Source organism: Chiroxiphia lanceolata, chromosome 1 (genome assembly GCF_009829145.1).
Source record: "Chiroxiphia lanceolata isolate bChiLan1 chromosome 1, bChiLan1.pri, whole genome shotgun sequence".
NCBI classification, from domain to species: domain Eukaryota; kingdom Metazoa; phylum Chordata; class Aves; order Passeriformes; family Pipridae; genus Chiroxiphia; species Chiroxiphia lanceolata.
In genome coordinates this window covers 89,595,357-89,617,924 of record NC_045637.1, presented here as the reverse complement: position 1 = coordinate 89,617,924, position 22,568 = coordinate 89,595,357, and the positions used below count along the sequence as shown (strand labels likewise).

The 22,568-nt window shown below is 38.0% G+C and overlaps 1 protein-coding gene across 5 annotated transcripts in view; it reads left to right on the top strand.

The window, feature by feature from the left end:
* Positions 1-22,568, top strand: part of OFCC1 (orofacial cleft 1 candidate 1) — a 191,375-nt gene that overhangs the window by 29,731 nt on the left and 139,076 nt on the right. For 3 of the 5 annotated variants that reach the window (XR_004360692.1, XM_032709291.1, XM_032709272.1), the window contains exons 5-7: positions 8,462-8,548; positions 11,776-11,859; positions 16,918-17,090. Coding sequence is in view for 4 of the 5 variants with exons in the window: in XM_032709291.1 (XP_032565182.1) it covers positions 8,462-8,548; positions 11,776-11,859; positions 16,918-17,090 (344 nt within the window). In the remaining variant the exon portion in view is untranslated. Of the gene's footprint in view, positions 1-456; positions 550-8,461; positions 8,549-11,775; positions 11,860-16,917; positions 17,091-22,568 lie in introns of those variants that run through there. The other 2 variants (XM_032709301.1, XM_032709283.1) reach the window with 2 other exon arrangements.

Sequence of the window (22,568 nt, the reverse complement as noted above, 5' to 3'; positions counted from 1 at the left end):
ACCAACAGTAGAGCATTGTTCAGGACTAGGCGATTGAGTAACTCTCTGCTGAATGCTTTCCATGATCGGTGAAGACCTGGTACTGTTGTTAAATGTTGTAGTGGCCCAGGGGAACTGGCTGACTATTTACTCAGATTAATCTCCTGATTTTTCAGCCTGCTAATTGGCTGCAATGGTTTCCTACCCTATTTTCTCTTCTGGATTCTATGCTGACTCTTTGCTAATTGCTCCCATCACCTTCATCTATTTCACATATTGCTTGTGAAATTAGGTTCATCTAGCAACAACCTTATCTTTGCCACAATGATGCAATTCTTTTTATTTCTTAAAATACTGAGAGTTTCCTCGTGGCTAGGTCTGACCAGCTCTTCTACCTTTCTTCTTCTCATCAAATACTGAATTTGCAGAGATTTTCATGTTGGCCATCTCAATGGGAGGTCTAATAGACAAATTTCCCTGGGAAAAACATTCGGGATTACATCATCTGAATCTGCAGTGACAAGAACCTATGTCCACCAGCTTCTCAGTTTTCAGACACCTGATCTGAAGGTGAGCAAATATCAGTTTTTCTCTCTTCTCCAGAGGGGTTTAAGCCCAAAATACTTTGTAGAGTGTCCTAATGTTCAGGCTGGCTTGATAAGGTCTCTGCCCAGCAAAGGGCTTCCAGCAAACTGTCATGAGAGAAGTACCAAACCTCTAGGAACTATTCCCTCTTTTTGACAGAGAAGACAAGGGCAATTGCTCAACTTCAGGTGGACGATATATGTCACAAGCAATCTCTGAACACAAGACTACTGTACTTAGCATTTTATTGTAGGCCTGTAAAGCAAATGTTAATCTATTTTAGCATTTGATACATTTTGTCCTCAGCTACTGTGATTAGAAAGTGTGTAAATGGCTTACACAGGTTTGTACTATTTAGTCTTCACCACAGACACAGAGGTACACAGATTTGGTCCAGCTAATACTGCATAAAGCCTTGTAGAATGGCACTTGTCACATTGCCACAAGATAGATAAAATTTCCAAGTCAACCCTACAGAGAATATATATGTCAGATCAAATTAGAATGTGATCTTTCTGGGGTGTCAACCACACATGCAAGCTGCAGAGTCCAGTGATGGGGCTTTTTGAGCATAGTCCCACTGCATAATCTGCCTTGTAAGCTGGTGGTTGCATAGACACCTTTGGAAACTGTGATGATTTGTGGCTTTTGTGTGGAAGATGGAAGAAATGCTAGTTGTGTTCTCCCATCTCCTGTGCACTTGTAAAAGACTAGAGGCAGTCTGACCCCAAATATTAATGATTCAAGTTAAAATTGACTCCAGATGACAAGAAGCATTCATTTTTCCCACTATCATACCCTATACCCAAATCCTTTTTCAAAACTAGATTATCTCCTAAAATCAAAAGCCCTAATTAATTCTACTGTTTTATCTGCAACAGGCACTGTTAACATCTCATATCACGCTCCAATAAATTTGCCCACAGAGATTAACAACATCTGAGGAGGGGAAAAAAAAGAAAGAAAAAAAGGAGGGAAAGAAGCTTTTTTCAATTGAAGACCAGTAACAATTCTTCTAATTAGCCCAGGTACAGAACGGCATTAACATGACTGTACTGCTTCTGGGAACAAATTAGTGTCTATGTGGCGCTCTGCTGCATCACCTCCAAGCTGCAGAGCTAGGTTGGATGTACCTAACAGTACTGCATATGAGCTACAGGAAAAATCCCACTGTAAAACAGAGCATCTCTGCTCCCTCTCAAAAGCTAAAGTAGAGAGAAGCCTTTGCTAAGAAATGCTTATTGGCAAAGATTGTTCAACTATGGCAGGACAATATAAGCCCTCTCTTGCTCAAAAATGTAACTAGGCAAGGACCTTGATGTGGAAATATGCAGACAAAAAAAGAGCTTCATGAAGGAGCCATGTGGGATATCAAATTGAAAGAAATATCAGCAGGTGCATTGAATTCAGTCCTTACAGAGAACTGGAGGCTGAAGCTTTTTTAACAGGGTCTAATTTCATTCCAAACAAGTGGTGGGTGCCCACTGGCAAGACAGTAAAACAGGTGAGAAAATAGGCATCTGCTGGAAATTCATGTTTGTACTGGATGTGAAGGAAATGGGAGCTTGTGACACTGACGATTTTTGTTGGACAAAATTATTTGCATAAAGGATGGGACCAGAAATATGAATCAAAACTGTACTCTTTTTTTCTTAAAGAATGGCAAAGTTTATATCTAATAATTCAAGTTCTATGTATGTGGTTCCATGCTTTCTGATTCCAACAGGGACTTTGAAATGGAAATGCCAAACCCCATATGCAAGGCATGATGGATCACCATGTATGCATAGGAATAAAAGGGTTGTCATTGGAAGTAATTTTGCGTTGAATTACACAATGTGTAATCCAATTGAAATCAGCAGAATGGCACAAGGTGTAATGTAGTGTACAAAACGTGATCCATTGCATGCAATTTTAACAACAGGGATACCGTGCCACTCTTCTAAGTAATGTGCTAAAATTGAATTTGTGAAAGGTAGGGGGAGAAGAATTGTGAAGAATGGATGCATTTTGTAATTGGGAAATACTTTTTCAGAAACAGTCTGAATATATATTTTTAAGGCTAATTTATTACACTTGGAAATTGTTTGCTTCATAATAGTGCTGACAGATCCTCAAAATTTTGCAAGTTCCCTCACTGGCATAGAGTAGGACCAGCCAAGCCTGTCAGCCTGGGAGCACTCAGTACCCATTTTCCCCATTGACGTGTGTCACATTATCTAATAGTGTTCCTAAATAAAGTCCATCATCAGTAAATCTTTTTCTCACGCCTTCGACCAGCAGTGTGTCCCCAGGAAAAGTAGCAGGTTTCACACTGGCATCCCTTGGCAGAGTGCCCTCTGTTGCCTGCAGGAAAAAGAAAAAAGGGAAAAAAAAGGAAAAAAAAAAAAAAGGAAAAAACCCCCACGAATTCCCATGCTGTACCTTTGCTTAAACAGCAGCAAAGGTGGTAAGTCTTCCAGGAGTGGAGTGGCGGGAAAAAATAGTGGACGCCATGAGCGCAATTTGGTGTTTTTCAAGAGTCGGGGCAGGCGCGGCACAGTCTGCACTGCTTAGCTCAGGAACGGCCCCTTTGCCAGCGTCCTGTCAAAGTTGACAAGTGAGTTTATTCAAGGCTTGCAATATAAACATAAGACACAGCTATCTGATTTATTCATTGCCTACAGTCTCTGCTGAGGATAAGGAAAATGACATATGATACCTTTAAAACTTTTTAAAAATTGAGAAGTAGCCTAGTGTTGGTAGTGTGTAACAAGCTGTGTTTTCAAGATAAATTCTGCTGTCCAGTCACTTGCTTGTTCTTCAGTTTGAGGATGCCATTAGCCATAATTTTTCATTGAATACTGATAGGTATTCATGAAAGCTCTATGTAAAACTCACTACCACTTTCCCATATATTTGGTAATCTGGACTAAAGGTGCACTTCTCAATAATGTTATTTTAGATCTACAATAGAAAATCTTTATCTATACTTATGAACAATAATGTTAAATATAAATCTAAAATAACAAAAGAGTCTTAATTAAGGCATTCAGAAGTTATTTAGACTGATCTAGGTTACATATAGATTTAATTAAAAGTATTTGTAACAGACATGAGCTGAGGTAAATATCATGGTGACAAATATATGGTTCAGTAAGGACAATTAAAAACCCAAACTAAAAGTATAACTTCTAGTTAGCTCACAATAATCCTTTTTTTTTTCCTTGCCAAAATGAGAATGGAGAGTTAACATTGTTTTATAGATTATGTATCAATTCATTACAAGACTGTAGTTCTGTTTTTAACATCTTCATAACCTTTAGATCTAAGTAAATCTAGCATTTATGCAGTTTTCGTTGATGATTTTTGTTTTTCTTTACTTGTGCATCCTGTGAGATTTTTTAAGGTGAAAGGCTTCTTTTCCCTCTCTTATTCTAGAATTCTTTTGAATGAATTTTTTAAGGTTCTTCAGAGATGTTTTTCAGAGTACAGAATAGAAGCAAAGGCCTGTATCTATAAAGAAGGAACTTGCAGATATCAAACTTTATCAATGTAGGTACTGAATCATGAAAATAGGTGAGTGGGAGTGCTAGTCACATGACCCACCATGACATGAGGGAGGGTAAGTGAAGTAGTTGGAAATGCAGGAGGTAGGACCCTTGTATTCCCTTTCTTTTGGTCCCAAGTCTTAGTTCTTGCTGGCCACATTGAGGTGTGCACCTCTCTTAGATGCGATCCAAGTCTGATCCCAGGATGCTGCTTTGGCTGTCATGAAGAAACCCAGAAATATGGTAACACAGAGCCTTAAGTTCTTAAGAACCTTTAAGAGAGGTTTGGGAAAGGAGAACTACACTCTTCCATTTCCAGCTGCTCTTCCAAGAGCACTTTGGGTCAGAATGCTCTCTCAGACTGGGATTTCATCTTTCCAAAATGACTCCTTCTTATTCTATCTTATACAAAAGATAGAATCTTATACAAAAGGCTTTTATGAGTTGCCTCATGTATTGGCTCTGGCTGAGCTGGAGTTCATTTCCCCATAGTAGACCTCACAGTGCTGTGCTTTGCATTGGTAGCTAGAAGGGTGTTGATAACACACGGGTGTTCTGGCTACTGCTGAGCACAGCACCAACACTGTAACATTCCTTCCTCAATCGAGGGCAAGATCCTGGGAGGGGACACAAGTAGGCCACCTGACCCAAACTGACCAAGGGGATATTCCATACTGTATGACATCAGCTCAGATATAAAAGCTATGGCAAGGAGCAGGAAGGCAGACATTCATTGTCTCCAATGGCTACCTGCTGAGGAACCATTACACGTGCTGAAGTCCTGCTTCTTGGAAGTGGCCAACCACTGCTGCTGATGGGAAGTAGAGAACAAACCATGTAATCTTTTGATTTGCTTTTGTGCGTGCAAGCTTTCGTCTAGCTTCTGCTTTAATAAACTGCCTTATCCCAACTCATGAGTTGTATTCCATCTTAATCTCTCCGCTGTCCGGCTGGGAAGGGGAGTGATAGAGTGGCTGGGTGGGTACCTGGCATCAAGCCAAGGTCAACCCGCCACACCTTGGTAATGCCCAGTAAGGTTCTACCAAGTCACTGGTAGATGTGGTGACCACACTGCTGTCTGAAAAGGGACTTGTTACATAGCAAGGTAAGTTTGCACAGACCATAATCTGCATACTGTCTTCTAAAGAAAGATGGCTCATGTCAAATTTTTTTCTTTTATCTTCAAGATCCAGCATCACTTTGAAAACAAGCACCAGTATTATTGCTTATTCAAGCTTTTAGTAATCAGTCACCTGGCTATTAATAATTCCTTAATTTTTACACTGGTCAGGAGACACAACAGATGAAAAAGACTTTTGTCTATTCTTTCATTAAACTAAAAAACCAGATCAATAGTACAATATGAATAGAATAGTTGCCTTTTATTCAAATGCCATGCTATATCTTTGATGTGTAGTTGATACAGACAACCTGATCTCTTTGTGGAGTAGAAGATGATGTAGAAATGCAGCTTAGTCATGCCTTTCCGGTGTGGTATTCTCAGGACATAGACTGCATAATTGACTACAGACATCTTAGTTTAACAGGCATCTTTTAAGTTTCATCCAGTCCTAGTAATATGTATACAATCCCATGGGCTGCATCCAAGGATTATGCTAAATTTATTAGCAACTCCTCTTGCTTTAATTAAACGGTATAAATTCCCACCTGGTCACTGTTGTGCCAACACCCTTCTTTCTATTTTTATTTCAATTTATAGATAATCTGTAGTTTTGTACATCAATTCTGATTTCCTGAATGATCCATCACATTTACCACATGAAATAACACAACTTTGAGGGATGAATGGGACTTCAAATTGAATTAATGGGTTTGAGGAAACGTCTGGGTCAAAACAAAGACCTAAGTTTCTAAAGTTGGCCAAGTCTTTTTAGGAGCAGGTATTCAAAGTAACTTGCTCTCTGAAAACATCAAGCTATATGCTGCTGTTCAAAATACCTACAAGCAAGCTCTGTATTAACATTTACTGTGTCTATACCACAAAGTAGAGCAATATGAATTCCTTAATGGACTGTTAATTTACGTGTTATACACTTTCAAATGTTTCCGAAAGCAAATGTGAGATGATTAGTAATCCGCTCACATGCTCACAAAATGTTATTAGCAAAATACCTTGGGCAGTATGTTATCTTGACTAAAATTGATAATTTTGTATTTTAAAACTAAAGCAACTCCCACTGCCCCTGACAAATTTTAGGACCTGCCCAGAGCCCAGACCTCCTGGTCACACCAGTTTTCAAGGTGTGAGTTGAGCAGAGGGGGAAAAAGACCAAAACCACCACAAACGACACCCTCCCCCCAACACACAGAGATGTGACCTAAGGCTTGCAGTGATTTCAGCTCTTCTGAAAGCCTCACTAAAAGTCTTCTGTGGAGTCCTGCAGTTTAAAATAGCTTGCTATCTACAAAATCACTACGAAGAGGTGATTTTTGTGTTTTCCACTCATTCTGCTTGTGTAGGTTTTAAGGTGTGTATGTTGCACTGAAGAAATCAAGCCCGGTGGTTCTTTTTACTTCTGTATAACTGTCTGTATTCAACTGCATGTGGTTCCGACAGAGCCAAAGCCCTGGACAAAATATCTCATACTCCTCAAACTGTTGAGGTTGTTTTTTCTTTAAAGAAGACCAAAGAGCAAGCTATTTAATGGTATTTGTCAACATATCTCTGTTTTGAATAATGGTTTCCATGCCTTGCAGCCTCAAATATAACATGACACTTCCTCCTAAATGCCAATTATTCTGTCTAGAGGAGTTGTCCAAAAGTCTAGTCCTCAAAGTTTCACACCAGACTCACATGGGATATTAAAATTCAATAAAAGCCGTTGTGATGGTAAGACTGTGCAAAAAAACTACACAGGAGCTGAGTATTGTTTCTATAGGTGCAACACACTTCCCAGCAATTTGCATTTACATCTATGAAGTAATTGAATAAAGAAATGCATCATCATTATCTTTTTTAGCGCATAGGTGAAATATTTTACCAGCATATGAAGGGGTGTTCATATAACATCACGATGCTTTGTGCTAGAGAAAAACAATTACAGTGAATAAGGTAGAATAGCTCTGTTATTGCAGTACATAAGACTTTGATTACATACTGCCAAGATTCATACCAGCCTAGTAGTTGTTGACAGATAAAGTAACAAAAATGAAACTCATTTATTTTTTCTTTATTGAGACCTCAAGGTAAAGCAAATTTTCAGTTCTTGTACTTACTACATTGCAGGAACAGAGACTGACAGTCAAAATGTGCCAGTGCAGAAATATAAATTAAACCTAGTTTCATATCAAAGTTTCATTTAGTCTCTGAAAAGGAGCTGCTGCTTGGATTATTTTTGATCCTGAAACAAATACACTGTAGACAACCATAGGGTATCTAGGATGAATTAACCCCCTCATACATTTAGCTTTTGTGTATTTGCCAGGATATAGATCAATGTCGATTCAAGCAATTTAAAAATTTGTTATGGACATAATTATTTTACATCTTTTTTTCTGTTTAATTGTCATTTACTGTGTTTGCAAATGCAGTAAACATGTGGATGGTTTTAATAGTGTAGCATTTTTGCTGAAGAAAGGACATACTTTGAGGAAAAAGTCCATCCTCCCTCCTTGTATAAGGAAAATTCTTCTGGCTTTTATCATGAGTTCCTCTAGGCAGCTAGATGTTGCATTATTTCTTGATAATTCTAACAAATGACTTTTTTTTGTAAACTTGTTTATTTTCTAAAGAGCAGATAAAATTAGCTGTTAAAATAGAAAGTGCTAACATGATTTGATTTGCCCCATCAAAATCTTGGATTAGTTACCTAGTCCAACTGAGCATAATTGCAGTTCAGATTAATGAGGCAGTATCCTAGTATCTCCTCTGTAATTAAACACTTTCTCTGGTTGAATACAGTATTAAAGATGCACCAGACGTTGAAACCTCAGTGGTGAAATTTAAAACTGTTGAAACTGGAGGGGTCAGCCGTGAAACACAAATTCCTCTGCAATACGGATAATTCACTTGTACAATGTGTTTCAAGAATAATTTGGCTTATGTTGGGGGTGCTGGATTTTTTTTTTAATTTTTCTTATCTTTCCATCATCTAAATTTGAGAATTTTTTCTCATTAGTTCCTAAGCAAAAGTAACATAAAGTGCACTTGTTTCCAGAATTACCTTTTCTGACCTTTCACAAGAAGATAATTGCAGTACCAGTAGGCTTAGAGGACTTGTTAAAAAAATTAAGCTTGTAAAGTAGCAAAAAATGCCCCTTTGCTTGCTGGTGTCGATTTCAAAATTAACATTTTAGTTCATGTGCTTCTAATAATCGCTGACCCTTACTTCATGTGCTTTCCACAGGAAATGAATACAGCAGAAATTACTTTGACCCGCTGATGGATGAGGAAATAAACCCAAGGCGGTGTGGGATGGAGGTCAGTGAAGAAGGTGAGGTAGAATTAAGTATGTAATTTTGGTGTCAGAATATTCTTTTCCATTCATGAAAATGAGGTGACAGAGATCACATATGCAGTTCTATTTAAATATTGAGGTTTACAATTTAAATTCTAAGCCTTAACTGCTCTGAACAGGATAGACAGTATACATAGTCTTTGATCAAGGACAGTGAGTTAATGGGCGGGTAAAAATGAGGCTGCGCTGTATTTGCTCTGCTACTGTAGCAAAAAGAAGCATGTTCCAAGAGTATTGTCTACATCATGTTCTCTTTAATTAATGAAGTTAGTCCAGAACTGAGTGCTAAGCTGCAGCTTTTTCGCAACCCTGCTTCCAAAGTCCTCCTTGGAGAGTAATTTTATTACTCAGTTGAATGTGTGTTTGGTTAACAGAAGGAAACCCCAGACTGCACCAAAGTGCATGAGGAGGCTTTTTTGTTATTTTTTTCCCCCCTGGTTTATCTGAGATGTTTAGCTTTGCTCTCTGGGGACGGCAGGGACAGGTGGGAGGGTGTGACTCTGCAGAGATGGAAGAACAGAAGTTATGCATAGGTGTGAGAGAGATTAACCAGGAGGTATTGTTTAGTAGAGGAAATTCTCCTCTGCTGTCATGGCTTTTAGATAAAAAAGGGTGGGAATGGGCCTGCCTGAATTTGCATGGTCTTAAGTAAGAACATCATCATGGTAATGAAGTGCTTAGCTATGCAGAGTGCTTTGGCCCAGTTCCTGTTGTTAAGCCCTAAAAACCTGATAGCATGCAAGATCCAGTTCTCCTGTGTTACGCTTCTGTCCCTTTGTTTTTTTAAAGTGTGCACTTATTTGTACTGCAGAGACTCTCTAGTTGTGCACATGTAGTCAGATTATAAAAAGTTATTTACTACAAAGGGTCTCAAAGTAGTTCAGTTCTGAAATTCATGAGAAACTTTGAGGGTATATGAAGGTTTTAAACTTTTGAGACAAAAACTTGTGTAACTTAAAAAACCCCAGCCTATAATGCATATCAGTAACTTGAATTTCTGTGTTCTGGTGAAAAAAAATCAGGGGTTATCAAGATTGGTTTACATCTCATCCCAATAATTTCCACATTCATTGTGTAGGACAGCAACGTAATACCTTGGGAGTCAACTTCTGACTCAGAATTTTTAAATGAAAGATTTTTTTTTCCTGTTGGTCCTGCATTGGTTTATCCTGCAAGTAGGCTTTGTGAGTCAAGATCTGCTTCATAACCAGAAAATGAAAAGCAGATTAAATTTCTGTATCTGTACATGTGTGCCTAGTGGTAACATAAGGGATATATGGAAGGACAGTTCTCACTGGGAGAAAATGTTCTCTTGACTGTGTTGAAGAGGCTGAGTGATACACTTAACCTTAAATGCTGATTTTGTATTTTGTGGTAGGGGTTCTATCTATTTGCTTATTTTAAAATTGGGAACAGAAGAAGGCTCTTAGAAAGTCCATTGGGTTCTTGGCTTTGGAGTGGGGAGGCAGTTTTAGGCAATTGCATATCATGCTAAACCTGAGGTCCCTGTGTAAACAGCTGTCCTTTGGTGTTCCTCCTTTTTTTTTCCTGGCAAAAATGTCACTCATATGTTGATATAACACTTGCTTATTAAAAGTCTATTAGCAACAGTACCGGCTTCAAGTACTTGGTTGTGTTGACCTCTGTAGAGCAAATATAATGGCATATTTACCAACATCTCTGCCAAGAGCAAGTCTTCTACTTTGGAAATATTCAAAAGCTGCCTGGACAGGGTCCTGGACAATTTGACTCTAGGTGGGTCTGTTTGAGCAGGGGCAACTGGGCTAGATGGACTCCAGAGGTGCCTTCCCACCTTAACGAGTCTGATTTGGTGATACTCAAAAACCAGGCTCACTGGCTTCCTTTTCCTTGCAGAAATGTTAAATAAGGTGAACTACATTTGTACGTAGTGGATGGAGATAAAAGGATGGTCAGAACTGCATGGTCCTGCATAATCATCCCCTAACTGGAAACCTTATTGATTTATCTCCTCTTTCCAGCTAGCAGCTTGCCACAAGCAAAAGCCAAAACCAGAAAAAGATGAAGAAATCAGGGCACATTTTAAAGTTATACTCTTCTTAGGGTTTAAGAAAGTCAGGCCCAATGCCCAAAGAGAATAGCTGGTGAAAAGAAAATCTTCAGCCACTAATTCTTCTTTAATGGGTTATTTTGTGAAAATAAAGATGTTGACAAATATTTTTTCTACCTTTGATAAATTATATTTGTTCTGGACATTTTTCTGAGTTGATAATGCTCTGAGAACAAACAACTTCTCACTATGGATTTGCTTGACTCCTTCACCAGGGGGACATTTCGATGTTAAATGTAAAAGATTCTGTACTTCCAAAAGAGGTTTGCAGAAGTGACCACCTTCTTTGAATGCTCAGTGTAACAGAAAACTTGGCTCTGAAATTTCGTGGTAAAGAAAATTTATTCTTTGAGATTCTTTCGAGCACTTAAAAAAAGCCACTCAAGGTTGCTTGTAGCTGTACTTCAATCCACCTGTCTTGTATGCATTTCTTTGGCCTTCTATCTGCCTGTCTTCACTGGCAGCTTAGAGAAGTCACAGTCTGGGAGATCTGGAGAGAAGACAGTCCCACTTCCTCATTTCACCTTTGAATATAGACCTTTAAGGTGATATTTTTTTTTTTAGGTCTCATGGAAAAAGGTGAGTGTGCATGTCCTTTGCTGCTTTTTAAAATCTGCAGATATTACTGACAATTCGAATGACTGACCAGCCACAGAATCAAAATTCATAGTGTGCTATCATTACTCACACTAATGTCATACGTTAGTATTATGGAGAGCAAGGTAAAATTTCTGATGAAGATCCAAAATCACATTAGAATAGAAATTGGGTATTTTGATCTTCATAGAGAGTCAAATAGAATTTATCTGACAATTTGAATATAAACAATCATTTCAGCTACTCTATTAGCAGAATTAATAAACCAATTTCAGTCCAGATCAATGTATAATTATGCTCACCATTTAAAAATATATGATATTATATTTTTATTTTAAATTGTCTTTCACGGAAGAGGTTACTGTAATTTTATTCTGAGCTCTGAAAGGAGTACTGTCTAAACTATCTTTGAGTCTCAAATGGCTTCCTGTTTTTATATCCTACTTTTAGTTTAAAATAATGTTTCCTGAAATAGGACAGGAAGAAACAATAGCTGTTTCACTGTTGTTTTTTTAAGATCCTGTAAAATCTGATGAACAAATCCTGTACTCTAAACTGATGAAGCTTCTAGATGAAGAAAACAAGATGCTGGACTTCCAAGGTAAATAACAAAATCAATTGCATAAAGGAAAATAAAACGCTTCTGAGTCTGCATGTGGGGAGGAGAGTGGGTAATCCATCCCCTTGAACTCAGAAGTCAAAGGGATGCTGATTTTAATGCAAGCCTGTAAGGTCTCTTTCTCCAAATGTTTTTGTTTTGAGTCATGTTTATGTGGTTTAAAGTGTAACTTAACTGGCGTGCTTTCTCTAGATTACTTCACTGCATGTTGAATTACACACTTAGGAAAGAAAACTGGAAATACCATTGCTTATGCAGTCAAATCTAGAAATCCATATCTTTTGTTAAGCTGGTAAGTGGGTGGACCATTTGCCAGATACACAGCTGACATCACACTGTTTAAGGTTATGTATATAAGGATTTACAATAACATATGAGTAAGAAAATATTTCCTGTGACTTTGTTAGAAAATACATATTGATGTTCCATCTACAGAAAAAGCAATAAAGTATAGGAGATTTCTTCACCTCAAGCCAGCAGCCTTACTTTGGCTTCACTTATTTTTGCAGGCATTAAAAAAACCCCAGTTGATTCATGACACTATTACCTTTACACTCTTTACACGAGGTCCATGTCTACTGCTCTCCTCTGGTTCATCCTAGGAGAAGTAACATTTGTACAAGCCCCAGCTCTGACCTGCCCTTGCATTTTTATGTAGCCCCCCTCTCCTTTTTCAGCAGAGGTTTTTTGTGAAAAAGTATTTTCTGTTCTTTGTATCTATATGAAGTTTCCTGTTGTATTTCAACAATACACAGGGCCTACTCTGTCAAAGAGACCAAGTAGGTGGTTGCTCACAGCACTGGAGTTCCAGGAGCTGCAACATGTTTTATGACTATTTAGTTTATAGGCATCTTTGCTCTAGAAGGTGCAAATGTTTTCATTCACCTAGAGTTGAAAAATCTCTTGAACTGGCACTGGTCATATCAGTAACATCTTTGAAACCCATTTTGCCTCATCATAAAAGCAAGGAAAAAAGTGCGACCATCACAACCAAATTCACACAGATACTTTAAGCAAAAACCTTTAACAAATTATCAGCAAGGTCTCTATTGTTGTACGTTAATGTAGAGATCCACATTACTGAAAAAGATAATAGCAATGCTGCAGGTTGATTGTTGCTTTTATCATGCAACAACATAGATGAAAATAAAACCATGTTTTGCTGTGAAGCCAACATTATTTCTCTGTGAAAGATTGACATGGGGTGTCTATCTGGGGTACTTATCTAGTCCCTGTTTACAAGTGTTTATAGCATTTCATATTCATCAGTAGGTTTATCATCAAAATAATGCCGTATGATTAAGGACAATGTCCTGATGTCATTTTATAGGCTGCCTTAGGGTGGGGTCTAGTACCCTCTACATTAGCTTTCTGAAAGTTTAGTTACTGGGGCTCCCCCAAAGTGGTGAGACAGGGAGGGAGAAATACGTCTGGGCAGTGAGTCAGCTCACCTCACACAGACGGCTCTTCATTGGTTAGAAGAATTACACCTTGGAAGATGTTCTTCTCTTTCCTTTGGCTCTAGAAGGATCTTGGACAACTAACTTAGACTTGACCATTGCTTTTTGGGTGGCTAAAGTGAAGGGGCAAGCAAATGCATTAGCATGCATGTCTCACACTCCATATGCACATCAGAGTCCCCTGGAAGTTGGAGCAAGTTGGGGAGACACTGTGGACCACTGTGTTATGTGTCTCAAGCAGTGCCTCAGTGCTTTTATGAGTGCCATAATGGGTATCAGAGCTAGTCCTGTGTGTGAAGTTGCACACTGTTCTAGCTGAATTTTTTACTTTGCTTTACCTGGGTGAATAAAGCCCGGAAAAGAGAAAGATTTTCCTGAGGAAGTGAGGTTCCTGCAGTTTCCATCTCTGTGTGCATGTATCAGGGTGTATTTATTTCTGTCTGGTTTTCCTCCCCAATTTTTGAACTTGTTCATTTCCAAACCTTTTTTTTCAACAGAGAGCAAGACTCACAGGTATGACTTCCCTACCAGTTTTGTGGAAGCAGGCAGTTGAGCAGAGAAGACAAGCATTATTAATGTCTCCACTGAGGGAAAAGCTAATATGGGAGTTGACCCTTATTAGACATCAGAAAATCAGTATAAAACTAGGATTCATTTGGTTCCACTCTTACGGAACTGCTTCGTTTCTTCATTTGACCACTGAGCTGAAAAATCACATAATCACACAGTCCTAATTAATAGATGATCCCCAAAGGAAAGGAAAGAACATGGCTCAAAATTTATATAATTTTATATTTAAAACATTTTGTTGCTGAATAACCTGTTGGTCCTTCTTGTGGTATGCGTTAGTTCATACTATAAGGCAATTCAAAAGGCAACATAGGTGGTTTGATTTTAAAAATGTACACTGTATATTTTTTACCTAGTGATAAAATCTCTCAAACAATGTAAGACTGTGATCCATGTACATCTTAAATGATGCTAGGTGAATACCATAAAAAAATAATTACTATTATATTGTTCTTTGGCAAGAACCGCAAAATTGAAGTGCCAGGTTTTGCAGCATTTTAGTTGTCTGAAACCAATGCATGAACCTTTGGCAATGGACTTCCTTAGATACAATTTATACACAGTTTTTTAGAAACAGGTAGCCAAAATTCTTTTTCCATGTGGAGTGCATAGCAGTTTTATGCATTAAAACCTATGCTGAGGTGTAGTCTGCTGCTGAACCTACCTTTTGAATTATCATCTGAGTATATAAAGTGCTGCTATCTGATGGACAAAGGCAGGAGTAAATGAAATCACAAAGCAGCCAAGTTAATACCGGAGAGATTGTTTTAGTTACAGCACAGCATCTGCAGATACAGCCTGTGCTGAGGAGGAGAAGTGATTTAAACTACAAGGAAAGTATGACTTGCGGTGCTAAGTGCAGCCGAGGCAATGAAAAGTTTTGATGCCCGTGCTAACAATTTGAAGCAATAATTTTTAATTAGTTTATCAATCTATTAATGAATTTCCTCATAAATTTCCAGCCGTTTTATTCTGTGTACACAAAGTAGTAGATGGGGCTGCTTTTGTACAAGGAGGGGTTGATTGTTTTGTTTTAGTCAAGTATTGCTCTGGGGCATCACTTGAGCCTCCAAACTGTGGATCAGTTCAAACAAGGACCAACCTAATGATGATCAAGTTCAAGAGGTTTCTTTGCAAAGCCACTGTGAAAGGAGTAGACTGGCTGAACTACTCTCTCGCTGTTTCTGACTCAGGCAAATGAACAATTTTTCCAACTATGCTTAAATGAGCATATGTATCAAATATTTTTCAAATCTAAATTGTAATTTTTCTCTGTATTTTTAGCAGTTGCTTCCCTTGAAAAGGCCTTTTAAAATGTTCTTTCTCTTCTTTTGCTCTTTTTCCACAAAACTTGTGCTAATGAGCCCAGTGTCTCCTACCAAAATTGAGTTCATTTGACTCCTCACAAAATAAGAAACACAAAAAAACCGAAAAAAAGGATATTTTGATGAATTGTTTCGTGATTGTCTTTCTGAACCAAGTGTTTTTTTTTTTATTTTGGTATATAAGGACTATCTCTCTACACCCAGAGAATCCTGAGATAGGATTCTACTGACTTCCCAGGATGTAAACTTGCACTGCTCCTGTGAAAGCAGTAAAGCAGCTGATTTATACCAGCTGAGTGTATGGCCTGTTGTGCACAACACAGCATTGAGGGGAACAAGACATGCTTCATCTTCTGCTTTTGGTAATGTTTCTTTTTCCAGTGCTTCCTGGGTCTTCTCTCTCTAGCCAAACCCTTAAAGTTACAGTAAATTTAAACGTAAATATTGTTTTGTTTTTGCAGTTAATAGTGTAGGTCAAATCACTTTTCATTAGGCTTGTAAAATTCTACATGAAGAGATGCGTACCCTAAGGTAATGGTTTAGGTTGTTTATATCTACTGTACACTTCCCCCAACATGATTTTGAATTGTATCCTGTTGTAATTAAATAAAAAACCCACCCTACTTCCTGTGTGTTGGTGGTACCGAGGTGATTTAAGTACTCGGGAGGTTCAACAATTAAAATCATTAAACAACGAGTAGTGAGCAAATCTGAAAATGTTAATAGCCTTAGTTTTATCTTTCCTTTTCTGGTCTTCATTAGAAAATGAAAGACTTCAAAGGGGAGCGAGGAAAAAAATCCTCTTTTAACTGCTTTCATGTCATAGGATAGACAAAGAGAAGTAAATAACTAGATATGGCAGTTTCTCAAAGAGATAGGCACAGAGAACTATAAAAGCTTACACATAGAAATATGACACAAGAAAGTCAGATATGGACAATCTGGTATCTGTCATTTTTTTAGTGATTCTAACATGGAGAAATGAGCAAAAATAGTTGTTATTATTTATGGCCCAAACTAGTATTACTACTGTAGCAGATATCAATGAGAAGATCTATTTTTTTTAATGTAGCATGATCAATTAAACTGAAAAAAGGACAAAGTTTCTCTTTAAGAGTGAATTTATGAATGGGTTTTATTTTTATTTATGTGTGGCATGTACCCTTTGGTTCTGCATTTGTCATCACAGTGAGATCAGGGGAATGATGTGGGTGAGAGCAGAACTGGACCCAATTAACTAGGCAGGAGTTGCATGCGCATACATTTGTGGGGAGTTAAGAGGATGATGAAATGCTTGGTATGGCTTCACCTAAAACTCCCAAAACCCTCAATTGCAGTTATTACTCCTGAAAGCCAAGGTTGTTCCAGATCCCAGTCCCTTTAAGATTTACAGAGGAGCAAAGTGCCCATAGAAATGTAGGGCGTGCCTTTTAAAAAGTGTTTAAGGAACAAGCTGCACATGCTAAATTTGTGCCTGAATGCAGATGTTACACTCGAGGACGGTTTTTCTGGTACTGGTACTTGGCACTCACCAGTTGTTTTACTGATGCTATTTATTACTGTTCATTTTATGGCATGAATTGTTGTCTTAAAATGTTGGTGGGCCAAACATATTAACTGAGAAGGTACTAACCAGTGAATAAACTCCTATTTGCTAAGAAATAATCTTCCACTTTTGTTTCAAGTAGCCCATGTCGTCAGTGAAGATTTTCCAGAATCCGTGATGCCTGTCAGCTCCAGTAAGGCATGTGACCTTCACAGGGAGCTTGAAGATGAAGAGATCCCTTCATATATTGAACAGTTTGAGAGAGATGTTCAAGATGACATAATTCTACTTGGCAGCTTTTCACTGGAACAGGTCAGAGTTAAGAACTGTAAGACAATTTTATCGCTTGCTTCATAACATGATGCTGGCTTGTTAACCTTGTACACCCCAATTCTATTTCTCTGCCTGGTGATACATATATTGAAAGAGGAAAAGATAACCACTTTCATTGGCATGCTTTATGTGACTGGCACTTTGCTAAGCTAGCAACAGGACCTTTATCTTTGTCTCCATTTTAATGTGAATTAAAACAGATTGCCTTAGTTGCTTCTTTCCTAAATAGTGGAGTATCTCTGACTGCTCTGTAGTAATATCACAATTGAGTTTCAATCAAGAGACTAAGCTTAGGACATCTCTCTCTGACAAATTTAACAGAGGGTTATTCATCTATCAGTGAGCAAGTTCAAATTGGAGCACATGGAGGATTCATGTAGCAATGTTCATTGTACAGTTGATTAGACTATTCCCTAATTATGAATTTGTAATGTTTTTCAGGGTGGCAAAGCTTTCTAAGGTTTTCTTTTTGTCATTTCATAGTGTAAAGAGGCAGGGTTGGGAACATGTTGACAAAGGCACAAGTTTTCAGGGCTGAAATGATACTTGTGGGCACCTAACTACCATTTGTCCCTTTGAAAAATCTCATACTAAGACTAGAAGACAGGAAGAGAGATTAATTGATGAATCTATCATTTTTAATTAGCAACATGAGAACAGCATGCTGGCTCTGAAGGGCTTAAAATAGGTTATCCAGTGACTGATGGTGATCTAAGCTTTTTTTATTTTCAGAAAAGTTTTTAGATTTTTTTTTTCACTGCAGGACTAAACCTTATCATTTCCTTTGCATGTTGGTGAGGGACAGAATTCTCTTCCTTACTGCTTTCCTCTAAATCCTGAAGCTACATTTCATTCCTTCAGACTTTTTTATAGCTGCATGCATCATGAGTGGAAGGTGGCATGGGTGATGTTGTTCAGAGAATATGAAATGGGAGGGAAACATGAGGGAAAAGGACTCAGATGGTACTAAGAGCCTCATCTACCTCAAGGGACTGATGGAGTATAAATCCAGGAACAGGGGAACAGAGAGTGCTGCACCTTTCCAGAAGGTTATAATATGTTGAGAGTTCGCACTATAACTATGCTTGGGCTATTCAGATGCCCCCCGAGCTTCATGAGCCTCTGTGACACCTAAAGGAACACAATATTTTGTTTACATTCCCTCTAGACATGGTCACTGTGAGGCTGATCATCTTACCTGGACTCTTTTTGGTGGTGTTCAGTGAAGTTTGTTTACTAGACAGAAGCAATATATCTGGTCATCACAAAACAACATCCTGCTTTTTAACTGACAACTGAATATATGAATTCACATGTAATACAATATAATACTGCTTTTCTTCCTTATATTATTACAAAACAAAGAAAAACCTAATTTAATGTGATTAATTGAGCTGGTCTACCACGAGCATTCAGAGAGGGACTCAACACTTTATACTGCAAGGAAGAGGTTTTGAATACCTGTTCTTTCTCTCCATGCTTCTCACACATCTCTAACTTCAGTTGTTCATGCCCTACTAAGGAATTTAGTCACATTGATATTGTATCAGTTGTCACATCTGCATCCTGCAATGCAGAGAGTAAGAAGAGGACCACTGAAAAATCTATATTCTCTTCTAGATCAGTGATCTTTACATCCATCCTTTCCTTGCAAGCTTACAGAAATGAAACATTCAGCCCTTCTGAACAGAAAATGGAAGAGGTGACATGGGAAGTAGAGTCTGCAAACATGCACATCATGTCACTGGTATTCAAAGACATCTAACAGTCATGTGAGCATGCTATTTCTTGTTTAATTGATCTTTATTCTTTAATGTACATCTCTACTCTTTGATCTGTGGATATACCCCTGCAGCATTGCAGTGTCGGTACCTTTCCACAGCAGTCACAGGTTCAGTGTTAGGCTGCTGCCATTGGTCTTCAGAATCTGTTGCTGACATCTTTGGGTTGCTTCCAGCTTTTGTTGCTTGAACATGTGTTTATGGGTTTGTAAAAGTCTTTAATTTTCTGCATGGCATTTACTTCTTATTCAGTAGAAAAAAACCCCTTCCCTTCTCTCTGCAGGTTTAGTGAGTAGCAGATGTACTTTAGCCAGCATAATTTATGATTAGTTAATTTAATCTGCCATAATGACATAAAGTGAGCCTGAAACAAGCTTCTATCAATTTTGCCATTAGAGGTAGCATAATATTTTCAAATGTCTACAAAACTGAGTAATTAACCCTTGGGCTGAGAGGAGTCTAATAGACATCTCTCATATTCCTTTGCTTTGACAAAATGAAAACAAAACATGGGAGCCCAAGGGTTAAAAATAACAAGTGAGAGCTTATAATACGTGAGACTGGTTTTATAAGTGAGGTTCAGAAATACATTGGACTGCTGCTGTTTGTTTTTAGGCTGCCAAAAATTCTCTCCAATGAGGCATCTGATTTACACTAGAGCTTTGCTGGCAGCATTGGCATGAAGAGGGTAGCTATGCATCAACTATGTATCCCTTAGTTCATTGTTTTTCTCCTCTGTTTTGTAGCATTACAAAAAATGGGTGGCTTTTGTTTCAACAGCAGCTTGGTGCATGAGATTACCACTATTCAAAGTTTTTGAAAGAGCAGATGCATTTTTCAAAATAGTATTTTTTTTTTTAAATGGATTACTCTAGATTTTAGCTCTGGAACTTCAAGCTGTATTGTTTCTAACTTTATGTCCTGTTTTGTAAATGCAAAAGCTGATAATTGGGGTTGGCAAGAAATACTTAAGGGGAGACCTGATAGATTCTTGTAAAGAAAGCATTAAGCAGGTGTCCATGTTCTGTTAACAAACACATTAAGAAGTATTAAATTTGGAAAGCACTGCTGCTTCTTGTGGCCTGCCATGTAGGTCTAAGGATTGCAAAAGTCGTAATGACATTTGCTTTCAATAAAGAAAAATAAACTCTGTTGCAGGAAAATCATAACTTTGAGACTGTCTTGTGGTAGAAACTGAGCAGGTATAACCAAGCCTGGGTATGCAGAGTGCCACAGAAAGCCATCTGTTATGAGACAATGAGGGGACACACACTTATGGGCAGAACTTGATCACACAGAGCAGAGAAATATGCAAAGACATAATGCTGACTTAACATGTTTGATTAAAGATGAGGTGCTCTCAAAACATGAGACTTATGAAGATGAAGCAAACACTTTTGATTGGGGTGAGTCTGCACTTGGTGGGCTTTTGGCAACATAATTTTGCTATACATTAGTTTAAATGCAATGGAAAAATAACAACTCTAGAATTTTCAGCTGTTTCTGAACTGAGACAATAAAAGCAACTGCTCTGTTTTATGTAGCTTTTCTCTGAAAAAAATGAATAATTGGGTGACTGAAAGAATCAGTACTACCCAAGAACCAAGAACATCTTTCTTGTTTGGCCACCATATTCCTGCAACTTGGTCAGTATTCTTCAGTAAGAGTAATTTATTCACAGACCCCATCGCTCTCTACAGGTTTCAGATGCTGCATTTAGCCCTCTGTGCAAGGCATAGCACCTTGCAGAACTTGATCATCACAACTATATAATCAGTTTTGATCCATGACCTCAATGAGAATTACTCAAGAGCCTCTGAAAGTAAAGTGCAGATTTTGCTCTTCAGTACCAGCAGTTGAGTTATAGTAGTAAGAAATGAGCTATTTGTTGCAGGTGGATAGTAATAAAATGTTGTCTTTCATCAAAAGATTTACCTTTTGGTTAAACAAAGGTTAATGCCTCAGGGTGTTAGACCTAATACTCTTAAAGGGTCATTATCATCAGTGCTCTGACTCCTTGCCAAGTCACAGAGATCAATTTATATGATGATGGAGTGATCAGTTTTCCCTTGGTTAATGGTGGATAGCACATGGGTAAAATTTGGTACTATATTAGATGATAAATTTGCTCTCCAATCACAAATTTAATCAGTGGGATCAGACCTCAGTGATAAAAAACACCAATGCACATTTACTTTCATGTTATACCCCATTGGATAATACTGTCATACAATCATATCAGAGAATGGTTTGGGTTGGAAGGGATCTTAAAGATTGTTTATATCCTGATGGCACCTGCAGACCTCCCCTCATCAGAGCTTTAGTCTGATAAGCATTGTACAAATCCATTTGATTGTTCTTCATGAGGATAATCCTTGTAGGAATATATGCACCTAATAGTAATGCAGAGTTGAAGGTGACTTTCGAGGGTGACTTTTCCTCAGCCAAAACCTGACTACTTTTTGATATTTGCCAATATTTTAAATGAATGTCATATGTTAATGAGTTAGGGGTTTTTTTGTTCTTGTTGGTTTTTTTTTGTTTGTTTGCTTGCTTGTTTTTTTTCCCCGAGAATTATAGGTCTAGTACAGAAGCTGGCAATGTTTCATGTCTTAAAAGTGGGTGACTTCATTTTAAATAAGCTACTATATGCTACACTCATTATTTGAATGTCAAAGCATCTCTACAATCAGCTAGTGTAATGGTTTCCATTTAATTTGTGTGATATGGTAGGAATTATATGTATCTTCTTTAGCACCTAATTTTCTTTTGAAATCTGTAATTAGCCTAAGCTCATCAAATTCGTTATAGTTCTACCAGGCAGACTGCTCTTGGACTGGTGAAAAAAACCATTTTATTGAAACCTATGTTTTAGGGGACAAAGTGCAAGGTGAACTTCCTGAAGGTTGGGATATTGGGCTTCTGTCCCCTGGACTTCTGATGTTCTGCTTAGTGAGTGTCCATGGCCCTCAGATGTGTGTCAGCAACCATCCAGCAGACCCAAAGCCCGATGAAGATGCCAATATATGTAGCTAGGGGACTTCTCAACTCTGTAGGCTGGCAAGTGGAGATTTCTAAATATCTTTATTCTATTGGGCTTGCTCCTACTTCCTCAGTAGGATCCTGGGAACCCTCAAAATTTCTCGGGTTCCTGCCTCATTGCTTCTGGACACTCAGATATACATTTTACTTTTTTTTTAAAGAATTTTTTTTCCATGGGGAGCATGGAAATTATTGCCACCATAAGTAGAACTCTGGAAAAGTTGTTTTATATGTCTGTAAATAGTCTGTCACTGTGCTGCCACAATACCCATAATATTGATATAGCTGCTCCTTTAAATAATAATTTTTTCTGATTGCTTTGTGGAGGGATCATGTGGATTTTTCGTTAAGTAAATATTTAAAGGGAAGTAATGAAAATCTTCTATATTTCTTATGTTTTTCACTGAAAATGAGTTCACTTAGTTTTTATCGTGTTCTTTCACACTTTAAGATCAGAGGGGCAATTAAGCAACTGAAGTAATTCTGGATATTCTGTTGAGCTGGAACAATGAATCCTACAGCTACTGTAAATGGTGATACTGCATTTGCTGCTGCTTAAGGTAATCTGACTGGTCAGCTCTCTGGCTCATTATCCTAATATAAACTCCAGTAAGGAAGTCCATTTCTATGGTTC